The sequence below is a fragment of the Rhamphochromis longiceps genome, linkage group LG11, assembly GCF_057381845.1.
Source record: "Rhamphochromis longiceps isolate RC_006_pf linkage group LG11, R_longiceps_female_GT1.1, whole genome shotgun sequence".
In the NCBI taxonomy this organism is placed as follows: domain Eukaryota; kingdom Metazoa; phylum Chordata; class Actinopteri; order Cichliformes; family Cichlidae; genus Rhamphochromis; species Rhamphochromis longiceps.
Window position 1 is genome coordinate 29,115,543 of NC_140567.1, and position 15,758 is coordinate 29,131,300.

At 39.4% G+C, this 15,758-nt stretch overlaps 1 protein-coding gene across 1 annotated transcript; it reads right to left on the reverse strand.

Moving 5' to 3' along the window:
- Nucleotides 1-5,562: 5,562 nt before the first annotated feature.
- ifnlr1 (interferon lambda receptor 1) lies at nt 5,563-15,477 on the reverse strand. Its single transcript, XM_085424195.1, has 7 exons — nt 15,171-15,477; nt 13,463-13,586; nt 11,905-12,080; nt 11,607-11,791; nt 9,954-10,092; nt 8,879-9,009; nt 5,563-8,207 (listed from the first exon to the last, which is right to left on the reverse strand). The coding sequence occupies exons 1-7, from the start codon at nt 15,475-15,477 to the stop codon at nt 7,293-7,295; spliced, it is 1,977 nt and encodes a 658-aa protein (XP_085280321.1). The 3' UTR covers nt 5,563-7,292.
- Between the last annotated feature and the right edge of the window lie 281 nt (nt 15,478-15,758).

Consider the following 15,758-nt stretch of genomic DNA (forward strand, 5'->3'; position numbering starts at 1 on the left):
ACACATTAAGGTTAATTATGGATGCTTCCCTTAAGCTTCTCTTGCTTGGGTCTCTGTTAAATCCAGAATCAAATTAAAAATCCTTTCCCTCACATACTAGGTTTTGAAATCTAATCACCCATCTAATTTTAAAGACCTCGTGGTACCATATCACCCCAGTAGAGCACTTTGCTCTCAGACTGCTGGCTTGCTTGTGATTCCCAGGACGATTAATAGTAGAGGGGGGTAGAGCATTCAGCTTTCAGGCCTCTCTTCTGAGGAACCAGCTTCCAGTTTAGCTTCAGGAGAAAGACACTCTTTACTTTTAAGATTAGGCTATACCTTACATTTTTGATAAATCTTATAGTAAGGGCTTGATAAAGTGAGCCTGAACTCTCCCTTAGTTTTGCCTGGGTCAAAACTAAGGGGGCTGCTATGATGCATTGATCATTTCTTCATCGCTACCTCTTTTAACTCTTTGTGTTTTTACACCACACTGCATTTAATCATTAGTAGTTATTAAACTCTCTTCCGCAGCATGTTTTTGTCCTGTCTCCCTTCCCTAAACACCAACCAATCATGGCAGATAGCCGCCCCTGCTTGATGCTTTTTCTGCTGGAGTTTTCTTCCTGTTAAAACACTACACTGTCGCGAAGTGCTTGCACATAGAGGGTCATCTGATTGTTGGGGTTTTCTTTGTATTATTGTAGTGTCTTTATCTTACAATATAAATCACTTTGAGGGACTATTATTGTGATTGGTGCTATATAAATAAAACTGAATAAAATTGAACTGCTTTTCAGCTCCAGCACTCTACTAATGTTAAACAATATCTACTTTTCCCTTTATGTTTCAGACCTATTCTCTCTTCAAGAACTGATGAACCCATTCATTTATATGTAAAGGGCAGAGCAGGAGCCCCATGTTCATTCAGACGCTTGTATTTGGATGAAGAGAGTTGCAGAACACCCAAGGGCTGTGAACTCTATTGCACAAAATACTTTGTGTCTACTTGTTTGCACAGAACAGCGAAGCAAAATTGAACCTTAGCTATCAGCATCATCCACTAATGCAGGAGTTATATTGTTCCTTTAAAAATAAAGTAAAACACAGTACTAGTTTTATAAAAGATACAAGATAAACAAAAAAGCCCTCATGGGGAAGCTGTCTGGACAACCTGGCATTATCTTTGACTTTTAAAACCAATAATCTGCTGCACAATCTGTCACATTAGACGGTATCACTTCTTTGTTTCCATGTAGCTGTCTAGGTGCTTTACTTCTGTGTCACACATTTCCAGGAGCTTTGGATTTCAAGTAATTTCTACCAGGCAGCATGGTCATAAATCTAAGCTTCTGACATGTTCATAATGTAAGTTTGTGACGATATCGTGTCTCAGGATGTATTGATTTAATTGTGTGGTTATTTTTCATACTGTGTGCGTGCGTGTGTGTATGTGTGTGTGTGTGTTTGTAAAAAATTTTTGTCACTGTCCTACAAAGTGCACTCTGCAAATTGTGTTTCCATGATATATGAAGCTGCTCCTTTTGTTATATTGAGGGCATTGTGTTTTTGTTACTGATGCAACTTTGAAATTAGATTTGCCACTACTAATTTGGCTTTGAAACCTGTATATTACATTGAATGATTTATCATATCTTGACATTACCTTCAAAATATAATTAATTTTATTTTGTTTATTTTGTCCACTTAAGCCCCCCCCCACTGCCCCCCAAAAAAAGAAGAAAAAGGAAAAAGTCATAGTACAGCGGCGTATAGTAGTTACAATGAATCTGTTATTCTGATTAGATATTTAAGGCTTGTTTTGAGTGAAGCATTGCATATCACTTACTTTTTTCTTTGTTTCCTGCTTATAGGTCAGCTTTTCATTGGAAAATATCTTATTAGCATATCTGGTAACAGTTGTATAACTAAGCTAACAATGGCCATTAAATCTGAGGTGCGCACAAAAGCTTATACTGTATCATGTCTTGAAGTTAGCTACACTTTTACCCTTTTCAGTTTGAACAGTGAATGGAAGGATCATTTTCTCTCCTAGCTACTCATCATCATCATCATCATCAACTTTATTTATAAAGCACTTTAAAACAACCACAGCTGACACAAAGTGCTGTACATTGGAACTGTAAAATAAAATTACATGAGATATAAATAAAAAACAAATAAAAGAAGAGTGAAATCATTAATTAAATAACTACTGCATTAAAAAAAGAAACTAAGTCTCACTGAGGTTAAAAGCCAAGGAATAAAAGTGGGTTTTAAGACGTGATTTAAAAGTGGACAGTGAAGGGGCCTCTCTAACATGCATGGGCAAATTATTCCATAATTTTGGAGCCACAATAGAGAAGGCCCTGTCCCCTCTGAGCTTCCTCCTGGATCTCGGTACCTCCAGGAGCAGCTGGTCAGCTGACCTGAGAGACCGACAGGGTATGTGGGGATGAAGAAGCTCAGAGAGGTAAGGCGGGGCAAGACTGTGTAGACATTTAAAAACAAACATAAGAATTTTAAAATTAACTCTAAAAGACACAGGCAGCCAGTGCAGAGAGGCCAGCACGGGGGTTATATGCTCTCTTTTTCGAGTTCCTGTTAGGAGTCGTGCAGCCGCATTTTGAACCAGCTGCAGACGTGAGAGCAATGACTGACTGACCCCCACATAAAGTGAGTTACAGTAGTCCAGGCGGGAAGAAATAAAAGCATGGATCACTGTTTCAAGGTGCTGCCTCGAAAGAAAAGATTTTAGTCTTGCCAGTCGCCTTAAATGATAAAAACTGGACTTCACCACTGCTCTGATTTGGTTGTCCAATTTAAAATCACTGTCCAACTTAAAACCAAGGTCAGTAACAACAGATTTAAAATAGACTTCCAGGGATCCTAAAACAACAGAGGAGGACTCACAGGGACCACTGGGTCCAAACACCAACACTTCTGTTTTCTTTTTATTAAAATTTAAAAAGTTTCGAGCCAACCAAGCTTTAATGTCATCTAGACATGTCAAGAGAGGTTTTATGGAGATGGCATCCTTGCGTTTTAGTGTCAAATAAATTTGGCAGTCATCGGCATAACAGTGAAATGAGATCCCATGCCTTCTAAGGATAGAACCCAGAGGCAGTAGATACAGAGAAAAGAGCAGTGGCCCTAAAATTGAGCCCTGTGGGACACCACATGACAGAGGAGCAGAAGACGATTCGTAACCGAGAAGGCTGACAGAGAAAGTTCTATCTGACAAATAAGACCTAAACCAATTGAGTGCAGTGCCACCAATACCCACTACATCATGTAATCGAGAAATTAAAATATTGTGGTCTACTGTGTCAAAGGCAGCAGTTAGGTCAAGCAAGACAAGAACAACATGGTTACCAGAATCACATGCCAGAAGGATGTCATTAAAAACCCTTAGTAATGCAGATTCTGTGCTGTGAAGGGTTTTAAAACCTGACTGAAAAACCTCAAAGATTCCATTTTCATCTAGAAAATCTTTCAGTTGACTAAAAACAATTTTCTCTAAAACCTTGGAGACTAAAGGCAGCTTGGAAATAGGCCTATAGTTCGCTAAAACTGTGTGATCAAGGCCAGGTTTCTTAAGCAGTAGCTGCACTACTGCATGTTTGAAATTTGCAGGAACCACACCAGAAGACAGACTGCTGTTAATAATGTCAAGGACATACTGTTGTATACTAGGAAAAATTTCTTTAAAGAATTGTGGAGGGACAGGATCCCGTGGGGAACCTGTGGGCTTAATATGGCGAACCACATTCTCTAAAGAGGAGAGCGTCACAAGCTCAAACTGAGTGAAAACAGCAGCACAAGGGACAGAGACAGAGGGGTCAGAGTCAGGAGCTGTGATAAGAGCCCTGATGGTGACAACCTTTTCAATAAAAAAGTTCAGAAAATCATTGCAAATCTCAGGAGAAACTTCCAAACAGACATTCAAAGGAGTATTAAGAACAGTGTCAATGGTCCTAAATAACACACGTGGGTTATGACAGTTGGAAGAAATAATATTTGCAAAATATTCCCTTTTTGCCTCTTTAACAGTGTTCTGGTAGCGATGCCAGCAGTCTTTGAGAATTTGAAATGATACATGCAGTTTATCCTTTTTCCACCTCCGTTCTGCTCGACGACATTCCCTCTTAACAGCACGACTGCTCTTATTAAACCAAGGCTCAGGTTTAGCCTTAAGCTGCCTGGTTTTTAAAGGAGCCACAGAGTCCATGATTTTTTGACAGCAAGAATTAAACCAGGAATGTAGGTCTTCTGTGTCAGAGGAAACAAAGTCAGAAGGCCCGCCGAGCTGATTAAAAGCAGCAGAAAACTGCGCAGCAGTGGCGGGGTTAATAACCCGACAGCACCGAGTAGCAGCGCCAGGTTTAACTGCGGTATATGTCAAACCAACGTTGAATAGTCGTTTATGAAGTTCTTATTGTATTTCGGGGGGCGATAGATGACAGCGCAGAAAATCGGGTTTGTACGACTCACCTCAAATGAGGTAAGTTCAAAGCTGGAGAACGAAGGCTGTAGAAAACACTGCTTACATTTAAAATCCTTTTTGTAAACAGTCACTGTGCCTCCACCTCTGCCTGACGTCCGTTCAGATAGAACACTGGACTCACCAACACTCAGCCACGTCTCAGTCACACACAGAAAATCCAGATCACGGGAACTGAAGAAGTCCCGAAGAATAAAAGTTTTGTTTAAAAGTGATCTGGCGTTCACCAGGCCAATCCTAGCTGGAGCTGGAGTTGGCGCTCGGGGTTCAGGAGGTCCAGAAACCCGCCGCAGCGATCTCAGATTCCGATAATGTTGACATCGGAGTTTTAGCCTGGGAGGGCATGGGCAGCGAGGCCGAGGAGCATCATCATCAAAGCCGACCAGAGGCACCAAACAGGTATCAACAGGATCCAGAAAACGCCGAGACGCAAACAGCCTTGGCAAGAATCCATGCACTGGTCGGAAAACAGCAGAATAATTCTTTAGGTAAACCTTTAGCTTCACCAGGCGACCGCTTCGTTTACCCCGGCGACGAGGACGCTTTCGCCGGGAAGGTAGCGTGGGAACCCGGTACAGGTAACCCGGGGTTTCCGATGCAAATGGGGGCAGGGGTTGCTGCCCACCAGCTCCAAAGGACACAATATTTTGGACCACAGGTTTGAGGTCCAATAGTGTCTGGCCCAAACAAAACAAAAAACCCAAACAAAACAATGGACTCTCATTTTAGGCTACAGATACAGTTGCCAACAATGCTGTGTATTTTTTGTATATAAGCTCAAATCACAATCAATTGGGTCAGCCCTTCTTAGATTCTTTAGGCTATAATTTAAACTACCCCCTCTGAGCGTGCCTTCTAACCATTTAACCATTTAATGACATTTCTATTCTCAGTGTGCAGTCTGTTGCTAAATCAGTGCCACTTGTGATTTTCAACATAACAACTGTTTTTTTTTAAACTGTTAAGCACGAGACTTTTACAGCATGTTCACCCAGGCAGAAGTAGAAAAACAAAGCTACTTTATCATCATTAGTTGACTGAAAACATGCACTTAGCAACAGGCGGTTGAGTTGAACTTTGGATTCTTTGCACCGTCCACATCACCTCTTTATTACGTGACGAGGTCAATGTGTACGGCATGTTGCAAGAACTTTCAGTATGTTACAAAACAGATGCAAATTTATTTCGTTGGCATGGTTTTTTCACATAAGCACTGTCTAACCAATATTTTGGTTAGTGAATGCCCATTAATCAAAACATTTCTTAGACATTTCTTCAGAATATGTTCAGAGTTTTCCCAATCAAGCTTGCATACAGAACTGTGTCTCTGCTACACTCACACTGCAACAGTTTCTAAGGAAGTTCTCCAGTATATAGACATTTTAATAATTTCCAGTAATAACTCAAAACTGAAAGAGACACTTTCACAAATTTTACTGTAGAACATGTTACTCAATGGTTGTTATTAAACTCTTATCTCTTAATGCTACTCAGACTTGCAAAGATGAACTTCCAACATAAACAGTAAGTGGAAATTTACAAAGTGTAAATAAAGAACACAGACAGATTATATATCATCTGTTATAAAACAGACGTCTAAAATGTGCTGTACAAAGTTCATTTGTGACTCACATCACATGGTTTCAACACACCTGACATTATTACTTTATAGGTGTATTTAAAAGTCTGCACTGACGCTATTAAAAGCCTCAGTGTTATCTACATGGCGTGCGTGGAAACCAACGCCACCTTCTAATATATGTGATACCGTCTGTTTCCTTCTGCTGGAAGAACAGCAAACATTGAGTTCGTAAACATTGCGATGAAAAAAACCATTTCTTTTTATATACATAAATGTAGCCATTTCATGAATTGTAAATCTGTTAACACTGAAACATGCTGATGAGAAAAGAAATTGAATATATTGTTGTCCTGCAGACATTCAGTCATTTTACTCCCATTTTAAACACCTCAATATGTGACAATAAGTGTCGGGCTCAGTCTGCTGCTGTGTTCAGCCACTATGCAATCGCATTTGTTTTCCCATCTAATCTTTAAGGCTGATCGCCCACATTGTAATTTAAAAATGACCAGACTGGATTTGTGTATTTAGGGTTTGTAATAAGTTGCAACATGTTGTCAAAGAGATAACACACAAACACGCATGCTTGTGATGTGTCATTAGAGTTTTGGGAGTTATTAATAGTGTGCAACTTTTTCTTTTTGTTGCCCATTACATAAAATGTGAGATATGCTATGAATTCCCTAAGAAATGAGATGTTTGTTGACACCTATTCACTTCACTTTAGACATTACACAATGACATATTCAGAACAGATGTTATTAGTTTGGAAGGAGGTAAACTTTGGCTGTTTAACCTCATATAAAATGCAAATTATGTTGTTGTTTTTTGTTTTTTGTTTTTTTTTTAAGTGGGTTTTTTGGCTAAAAAGTGACAGTGACAAAGAATTTGCAGAATTTATAAACAGCAAATGCACCCAGGCTTTTAAATGTAAACCCAGTTAGTTTCTACCAATATTTTGCAATTGTCAGATAATAAATAAAAATATACAAAAATATACGATACAAACAGGAAAATATGCCACGCATAGGAGTGAAATGTACTTAACAATTCAGAGGCAGTTCTCCATCTTGAACAACACAGTGTGTTGCTAACCCACCCATCTACTGGATTTCTGCCTCCAAAGTACTGTCAGTCCTCCCGTCAAAAAAACAGAGAAATGTTCTCTATAGTTATTCAAGGACCGGGATGTGTGGGTGGGGGTTAGGGGTCAATCAAAGTCTATTATTCTTGAATTCTTATTGTCCAACTTCCCAGGAAAATTGGTCTTGATTTCTCTTCTTCTCCCTGGTCTTCAACTTCCTCATTGTCGTCGTCTTCCATTTTGGAGCCATTGCAGGTCCACATGTAGTTTGTCCTTCTGCAACTGTCTATAATAGAAGGTCCGCTACATAATTCAGGCATCCAGTTTTGCTTGTATCCTGATTCAAATGAGACATCACTCGATAGTGTAGTCTCACATTCCTTGTCAGAATCTGGAATAAGTGGTTGAGATGGAGAAAAACGGGTGGTGCAGTATGAGTGGGTCGGTGTCGTTGAAGAGCTATCGTCACATCCAGAATCGGACCACTCTGAGCTATTTAAGCTGAGCAAGGAAGCTAACGATGACTCATCCATAGAGGGTATGAGGTCTGATAGGAGAGGTTTTCTCTCTTTGTTTGACAGGCATGTTGCATCACTATTGCTGCTCTGTGACTGAAAATTGAGGAAAGGCAACATGAGTTTTCCATTGATATCCCGCACTGTGTGCAGCAGCAGCTTCCCATCTGGGTTGGTGTCACAAGAATCAGCATCCGGTAATGGTCTTTCACGTTCAGTGACAGCCTCCTGAATGTCATCATTCTCTTTAGGTAGAACAGCCACAGAACTGTAGATGTCAGAGGACTGGGCACTTGTGTCCTCAGAATTTGGAGTTCTGCGTGTTCCTGTGTCCACAGAGGAGCCAGTGTGGTCTTGCCAGGGAGGGAAAGGGATGTCCTGGGGGGAATAGCCTCCATTCCAAACTGAAGGCCCATTTTTATTCATCTGGATTTTGGCATAAACTATTTTATCCATGTGAGGGCATACCTCGACTTGAGAAATTACGAGAGTTCTATCTGGATCCTGCAGTATCTTAGGGGTTTCAGAAGTGGTTACCTCCTGTTTCCAAAACAATGAAGCGATATGGATCAGTCAAACACACACGATTTGAACAATTGATAAAAGTATTTTTAGGTCTACCAAGCTGTTTAGAAATCTGTAGTTAATGCTACATTTTTTTGAAATTAATTTTTACTGAGCCTCAAGATTGTAGTACAGAGATATAGATGTAACAAAATCACAATGCTCCTTTTTATATATACCCCCCCCCCCCCCCCCCCAAAAAAAAAGAATGAAGTACATCAAATTTCACCATATTTAAAGAAGTGCACCTAAAGGGCAATTGCTCGCACAAAATTAATCGCCATCTCAACAATACGGGTATACGTTGACTGCCAGGCGAATGTCAGATGGGTATGGTTTTCATTTTCTCTAAATGTTTTAGCAATATATCCCAGTTAATGCTACGTTGATACAAAAAGCAAAGAGAGCATACACAGACTACAAAAAACACCTGTTACCAAACCATGACTCACTGCACATGCTCCTTTGACTTTACTAAAACAACACCCACAGTGTTTCATTGTTTGTATCTTAAGTTGATGCTACACTTTATCAAACTGAATCTGTGTTGAGTTAGTGATGTGCAATTGATATTGATTTTCCGGTAAGACAACATTTCCTTGTGTGACAGTAAGGAAGGACACAAAGACACAAAACAATGGCCTTACCAGTGCTTGTGTCATGCTCTTTGACTTTCCACCTTTCACATATTTGCACGTACACACAGCTGATACTATGACTAAGGCAACCACACCAGCCGCAATCAAGAGAAGCCATCGCAGAAGCATCCACGGATTTTCTGAAATAGAGGAAAGGTTGTTTGATAGACATGTTACAGGAAAATGCTTGAGCACTTAAAAGCAGGGAGCTATAAAACTTCCCAGGGTGACGTGCATGCTTAGGAATGTTCTCAAGGAGTATCCTGACTACACCTGTCACACAGAGCACATGAATACAGACATTCCTGAATTTCCGGTATGTAGAAGTATTTTCGAGATGAACTTGAATGATAGTTAACTGTAACTCCTCTAAAATAATACAGAAATGGATTTTCTGTGAAAACTCCTTTGCACTTGTGGCTTTTACTGTCATATATGGCACTAAGGAATGTACACTGGCAAGCACAGGTGAGAACATTATCTTTGCAAGTCCAATGTGTAATCTTATCTCTTGCCTAATCGAGTTCACAATAATAGGGGTAGATTTTTTTGAGATTTAAAAAGATTACGTTTTTAGTACAGATTTACAGAAGGAACAGCGTGTTTATTGTGTAGCCTCATTTTCTGCTTCATTGCAGTGCCAGTGAGTGCCTCATCTGTGTGGTGCAGATGCAAAGGCTTTAAGAAGCGCTGATTTATAACAAACTGTCTTGATTTATTATCAAACACTGCAGTCACTCGAAGAAATTTGTGCAGTCTGATTAAAGTCAAATGTAAAAAAAAAAGCAGCATTTTCAAGCATCTTAATTTTTGCATTTTCTCTTCAGCAGGTGGACCCTTGAAAGCTTCCTATGGGGTTGTCAAGCAGCACACAATTTTCTCAAGTGAAACCTGATTTTTGTAAATATTATCAGGGTACAGGAGTTTTAAAAAAGGTACACAAGTATTAACATCCAAAACTGACATCAAGTTTTGTTGTTCAAAAACAGCCCATCATAGTTTGAATACCAACAAACAAACAACCAACATATTCATGTTTGAATAAAATGATATTTTTATATGCTGTTGCCATTATTGTGCTAACCTGGCAGTGTTACACAGAAGGAGGCGCTCTCACTGCTCGGGCGACCCCAGTCAGAAGATGGTTTGTAGATGACTGTGCCGCAGTATTTAGACTTCTTCTTTAAGTCGATGCTGAACTGGCCAGTGTGGCTCTCAAAGTGCTAGAGGAAAAATACGTTCATATTAATGATAGTTGTGTAATCACAGGTTAGAGCAATCAAACACATTTTGCTGTGTTCTGTTATAATGTACAGGAGAACTAAACATGAACTAATGGTAAATGCTTTTTAAAATAATTTAGAATATGTTTCTCAGCTTGTTACGAAGTTTAAAATGCATGTCAGGGGCCCACTTACAATATAGAGATCAGATTTTATCCAGATCAAGCTTCAGTTCAGTTTAAAATTCAGTTATTCAAAGCCAGTGTGGATTGGTTGTCATAGTAAGATAACCAAAGCCACGAAGTCAAACACAATTCGAAAGCAGGTTTATTTAATGTAAACATATTGGAACAATAAAGGATGTCATGGCATCACCTGACCGTGACTGTCTTGACATTAGCAAAGGCGTTCACATGGAAGAGAGCACTGCATAATTTGTCTCGATCCTTTTGTCTTGATCCATAGTAGAAAAATAACACTTAGGCAAGGAGAGAATAATTCAGTTATGTCATTTTCTAGCAGTCCATATTTGGAAAATAGATGGGATTTCCTGCCACTGCAGGTAATCAGTTACAGAAGAAAATGGAATCAGCACTCCTTATTCACAACCCTTTAAAATGGCCTTTTAATGTAGCTCTTAGTTTTTTTCCCTGATCTTTTGCTTTGGACTCTAATCTGATTTTTCCTATTTTGTGTTTGCATTGTCTCCTTGTTTAAAAATACTTAAAACTCAACCCTATTCTTATGCATTTGTACGCTTCAAGCTAGAAAAAAAAAGTTTCTAGTCAACAACATTAATTTCTCTATGCTCTTTAGTAGTAAAATAACATACAACAACACCCACCCCCAATAATCAGAGCCCACTTGACAAAATGATACAGAAGATAAAAATACAGATATGCAGTTAAGCTCAATACTCATGTTGTATTTTTTTTTTTACCCTTTTATTCACATGAAACATAAATATAGCTCCCTAACGTCTGCTAGTGTTTGTTAGTGCGTACTTATGAGTCATTAGTCCTTAGCAAAATATGGCAGTGCAGTGAAACATTATAATATGTCATTGATCACTCATTTACACTATGCTTAACTTTCCTCTGATCACTTAGTTGTTGTGTTTGTAGGTTCCAAAAACGTGTTACCAACAGGGAAGTTGAAGATGTGTCCTCTGGTGGTCATAGTATTAAAAACATTCATAATGCACTTGAAGGCTGTTAATTTACTCTTATCAGGTGTTATAAATGCTATAAATACTATCACTGAATGGCTAATATTAGCCAATATATATTGGTTGGGCTCAAATAATAAGAATTACCAGAGTTGAGCTTTTTTTAATGTGTGTAGACTGGTTCACTGTTCTTACTGATACATACAGTTGTTGTCATCAGCAAACAGTAGTAGATTAAATGTCTATATTTTTTAAATTTATTGTAATTTTGGTTTCACTTGTGCCGTATTTTACACAATACATAGATATGCACACAGTATGTTTTATATTGTAAATTCCCACTCACCGCTGTAGCCCAATCTGGGTAGTATAAATTCAAGGTATAGATAAATTTAGTCTCGAATAGCACTTTTCTGCCATTAATGATGATGTCTGCAATGGAGACTCCATTTGGTCCCACAGGCAAGGTGACATTAACAAACAGAGACGACTCTGTTGTGGATGTAGACAAGATGGGTGGACCAAAAATAGCTATGGAGAAAAGATGAAGATGGGGAAAAAAAGATGAATCGATGAATATTGCGATATAATAGTTCTTACTATAAGATGCAAGGAAATGTATGATTGAGTATGGGTATTCTTACTGTGTTCTGAAGGTTTAAACCTTGTCTCAGTGGAACCGTGAGCTCTGCCATTAACCAACACCTTAGCGTGGTAAGAAACATCATAAACAAAGGGCGTTTCTGCCGTCAGGTCACAGTACAGGACGGTGATATTCTGACACTCGTCTTTTATCTTGTATGACTGATCACTATCATCACTGTAAAGAGAGTAGTGCAATATAATCGAATTTTGATAGCAAAGTATATTAATTATTCATTATAATCCTTGTATATTATAAAAAGTTGTGAAAACCAGCATTCAAGCACTGAAAATGTTATGCGCCTCAATGGCTGCACTGAATTCACAGAATTCTCCATAATCATTTTACCACACATACGTTTTTTTTATTTGAGAGAGACAAATGAGCATTTTGTGTTAATAAGAAACCATTATCCTGCAGGCATGCTAGTCTTTCTCTGCAGCTAAAATGAAGCTGAAAATCACTCCAGAAATTTCAAGTGACAGTAGCTGGGAGAAAAGTCAATTGGATAGGAGGAGCACTTGACATTTGTCTAAGAAACTACATCATGATTAATTGGACAAGATGACATTTCCACTTTGTGGAGGCCGTTTGTAGAGACTGATTGAAAAGAGTAAAAAAAGAAATCAGCTTGGAAGCTTCATATGAGTATTGGAGCTCTCTTTAGTGACGAAAGCAGCATAGAAACAAACACGTAGGCTGCTAATCACTTGTAACAAGCCTTATTTTTTTGGAGATATTTAGACGTTCTTTAGAAGTTTTCTAAGCCACACAACAGCATGATAAACTTGACTAACTGTGGGATTTTTGAGGCACGTTGTGAGTCACTGTGTTTTTATAAACACACATGTAGGGGAGGAGAGAAAGGGGGAAAAGAGGTGGTGAGGGAAAGCAACAGAGGGGCCTCTACTCTTTGCAAAATAGATTTCTAGATCCTGACGGATAAGAATGGCAATTTTCTATGTTTTTGTATGAAGAGACCCAATCTCAAATCTCCAAAAACCGTCATCAAAAATGTATGAATCATTAGAAAAGGCCTGAAATCAGCTTAGATTTTATCAGGATTTACTCAAAGAGTAATTGAATATTTGTTTTTGTCTCTGCAGTAGCCTGTATGTGAGCTCAGAAACAGAACAGTATTTTTCCACTGCAGTGGGGTAGTTCATGGAAGGACCATTAACAGTGTGTGTCTGTGGCAATTTTAGTCTTTTTTTAAATGTCTTTAGTAAACATACAGAAATGATAAAACAGAGATTAAGATTATTTTATACAAGTCATGTGAGCAGAGGACATTTGTAAAAATAAGCAAGGTTTTGTCCAGCATGCCATACCTGCCATCGCAACACTACATCTATATAACAACCCTAAATCATGTGGCACCCAGCCCTGTGTTCTTAACTTGTTGTCAAGTTGCATTATAACTTTTCCACGACAGTTTGTAATGAGACACCAGCAACACTTGGCAAAAAAGTGTGTTTGCATTGGCCCCTTATATCAGAGCAACAGTGCAGGGAAAGTACAGCTGTCACATAATCTTGCATCAATCATGCTGGACTTACTTCTTGTACTTGACACTATAGAGTAACCTTTGCCCTGGAAAATCACTCTTTGCAGGATCCCAGTGGAGTATGTTATTGAAATTCCTGGAGTTAAATTGCACTGTGACATTGCCAGTTGAGGATTCTGTAAAGACAAGGGGAAAAGTCTGTCAGTCTTTTGCTACAAATAATAATCCTTTGTTTGAATAAGTGATTTCTTTTGATAGTATTTTTAAAACCAATAAATTCAAAATGAGTCATTTCTGTTGCTTTTTCTTAATACAGTCGGTCTAAAAGCATTCGTGCCCTCAGCTAATACAGCTGCCTGAATTTTGAACTAAAGAGGGTAGCAGTTACCCAGTATAACTGAACTGAGCACACACTGGATTGGGACTGCAGGGAGATCATTTAAGATGGGCTTTGTTTCAACAGGTGGCTGAAACTCAAGAAGCTCTTGGTTCCTTTTCCAGTCATATCTTTGATACATGGATATAAAACTCGGCCATTTCCCAGGCTGTGACTCAGGATGGGAAACCATATCCTTTACAAGCTGCATTTTGGAGTCAAACCATACGCACAGATTTAGTGGTTCAACAGCGCAGATTGTATTATTATATTTCAATTTTAAAGTGCATGAAGTTTATCGAAAGCTTGAAATTTGGACACAGTAAATTCAGAATTAGCTTTTTTTAAAATTAGTGGTTCAATGTCATCTATTAAAGCAGGGGTGGCCAACCAGTCAGAGACCAAGAGCCACTTTTTTTTTACTGTGTTACCGCAAAGAGCCACATCATACGCATGGGCACACATGAACATCACCCATCCTTTCCTCCCTCTCTCTCTCTCTCTCTCTCTCTCTCACACTCACACACACACACACACACACCTCTGCTCAGCCAGATTTATTGTAAATGTCACACACCAACATGATAATGACAGAAATGGACTCCTACAGTACTAAAACCACAGGCCAGTCATTTTCAACAATGAACATTGTGTGCACTGTCTCACACACACAAACTCTCAGTTCAACCAAGTCCACAAACAAAAATATAATAATCTACAATAGCATTTACTTTTATAATGCATGTTGTTTAGTGGGACTTCTGGCATTCCTTGCCTTGAACAATCCTCTTTAAATCTGGCTTGTATTCCGTTGTTGTCACTCGAAGCAATTCTTTCACATGTGTGTCAGTCAGAACAGATCGATGCTTTGATTTCACATGTTTTAGGGTAGAAAACACAGACTCGCAGACGTATGTTGACCCAAACATTGACAGTATCTTAAGCGCAGCCCGTTTGACATTGGGGTATTTTTCCATTGGCACACTTTTCCAGAACTCAATGGTCCCTTCCCTTAAAGCAGGTTTCAATTGGTCCTCTTCACAAAGATCGATCATCTCCAACTCAGCCGCAGCTTCATCTGTGACTAGCGGGACTTTCAAACAGCCGGTCTCTGCATTAAATGGGTCGACGAGGAACGTAATCTGTGGCCTTTTCAATTGTAGATCATGGAACCGGGTCACGAAGCTTTCGTGCAAGTTTTCAATCAGCGTTGCATATCTGGCTCTTTGCTTACTCAGGGCAGCACTGGCGACTTGCCCGCTGGCTTTTAGCAGAGTGGGAAAATGCGTTAAATCTCCCTTTTGAATATGTGTCTTGAACAGCTTCAGTTTGTTGACAAACGCAAACACACTTTGCACTAGGTCAGGGAGCATTTTTAACTTACCCTGCAGGGTCAGGTTCAGTCTGTCCAAGTGACACAGCATGTCGACCAAAAAGGCCAGATCCATAATCCACTTGAGGTCCGAGAGCTCGGGATAGTCCTTGTCCTTCTTTTCCATAAACAGTTTCACGGCATCCAAAAGCTCAAAGAAGCGAGAGAGTACCTGGCCTTTTGACAGCCACCTCACAGTGCAGTGCAGCGGCAGGTCACCTGGAAGCCCTTGGTCCAGCTCAGCGATGAGATTCTTGAATTGCCTGTGGTTAAGCGCATGTGTGCGGATATAGTTGCCAATTTCCATCACAGGCTTCATGACGTTATCTAAATTCAATGATTTAGACACGAGTTGCTCCATGTGGATGATGCAGTGGAAATTCCAAAAGTCAGGAATAGTTTGGTCAGCTTTGCACAGCCCCACAAGCCCGTTCACAGATCCCATCATGGCTGGTGCTCCATCCGTGGCTATTGCAGTTAATTTCGTTATGGGCAGATTTGCTTTTTCAAATGCAGCCATCATGGTTTCTTTCACATCTATGCCACGGGTTCTGTCTTTTAATGGCACAATATCCAGGAGTTCTTCTTTGATCACACAAT

What these genes read in the sequence shown, in the direction of transcription:
- ifnlr1 (XM_085424195.1), bottom strand. Translation starts at nt 15,477, where the DNA reads ATGAAGCCTGTGATGGAAATTGGCAACTATATCCGCACACATGCGCTT. An exon ending in ACTGAACCTGACCCTGCAGG is followed by an intron (nt 13,587 to 15,170) that starts GTAAGTTAAAAA and finishes TTGTCTTTACAG; the next exon opens with AATCCTCAACTGGCAATGTC. An exon ending in CTTCTGTGTAACACTGCCAG is followed by an intron (nt 9,010 to 9,953) that starts GTTAGCACAATA and finishes CCTCTATTTCAG; the next exon opens with AAAATCCGTGGATGCTTCTG.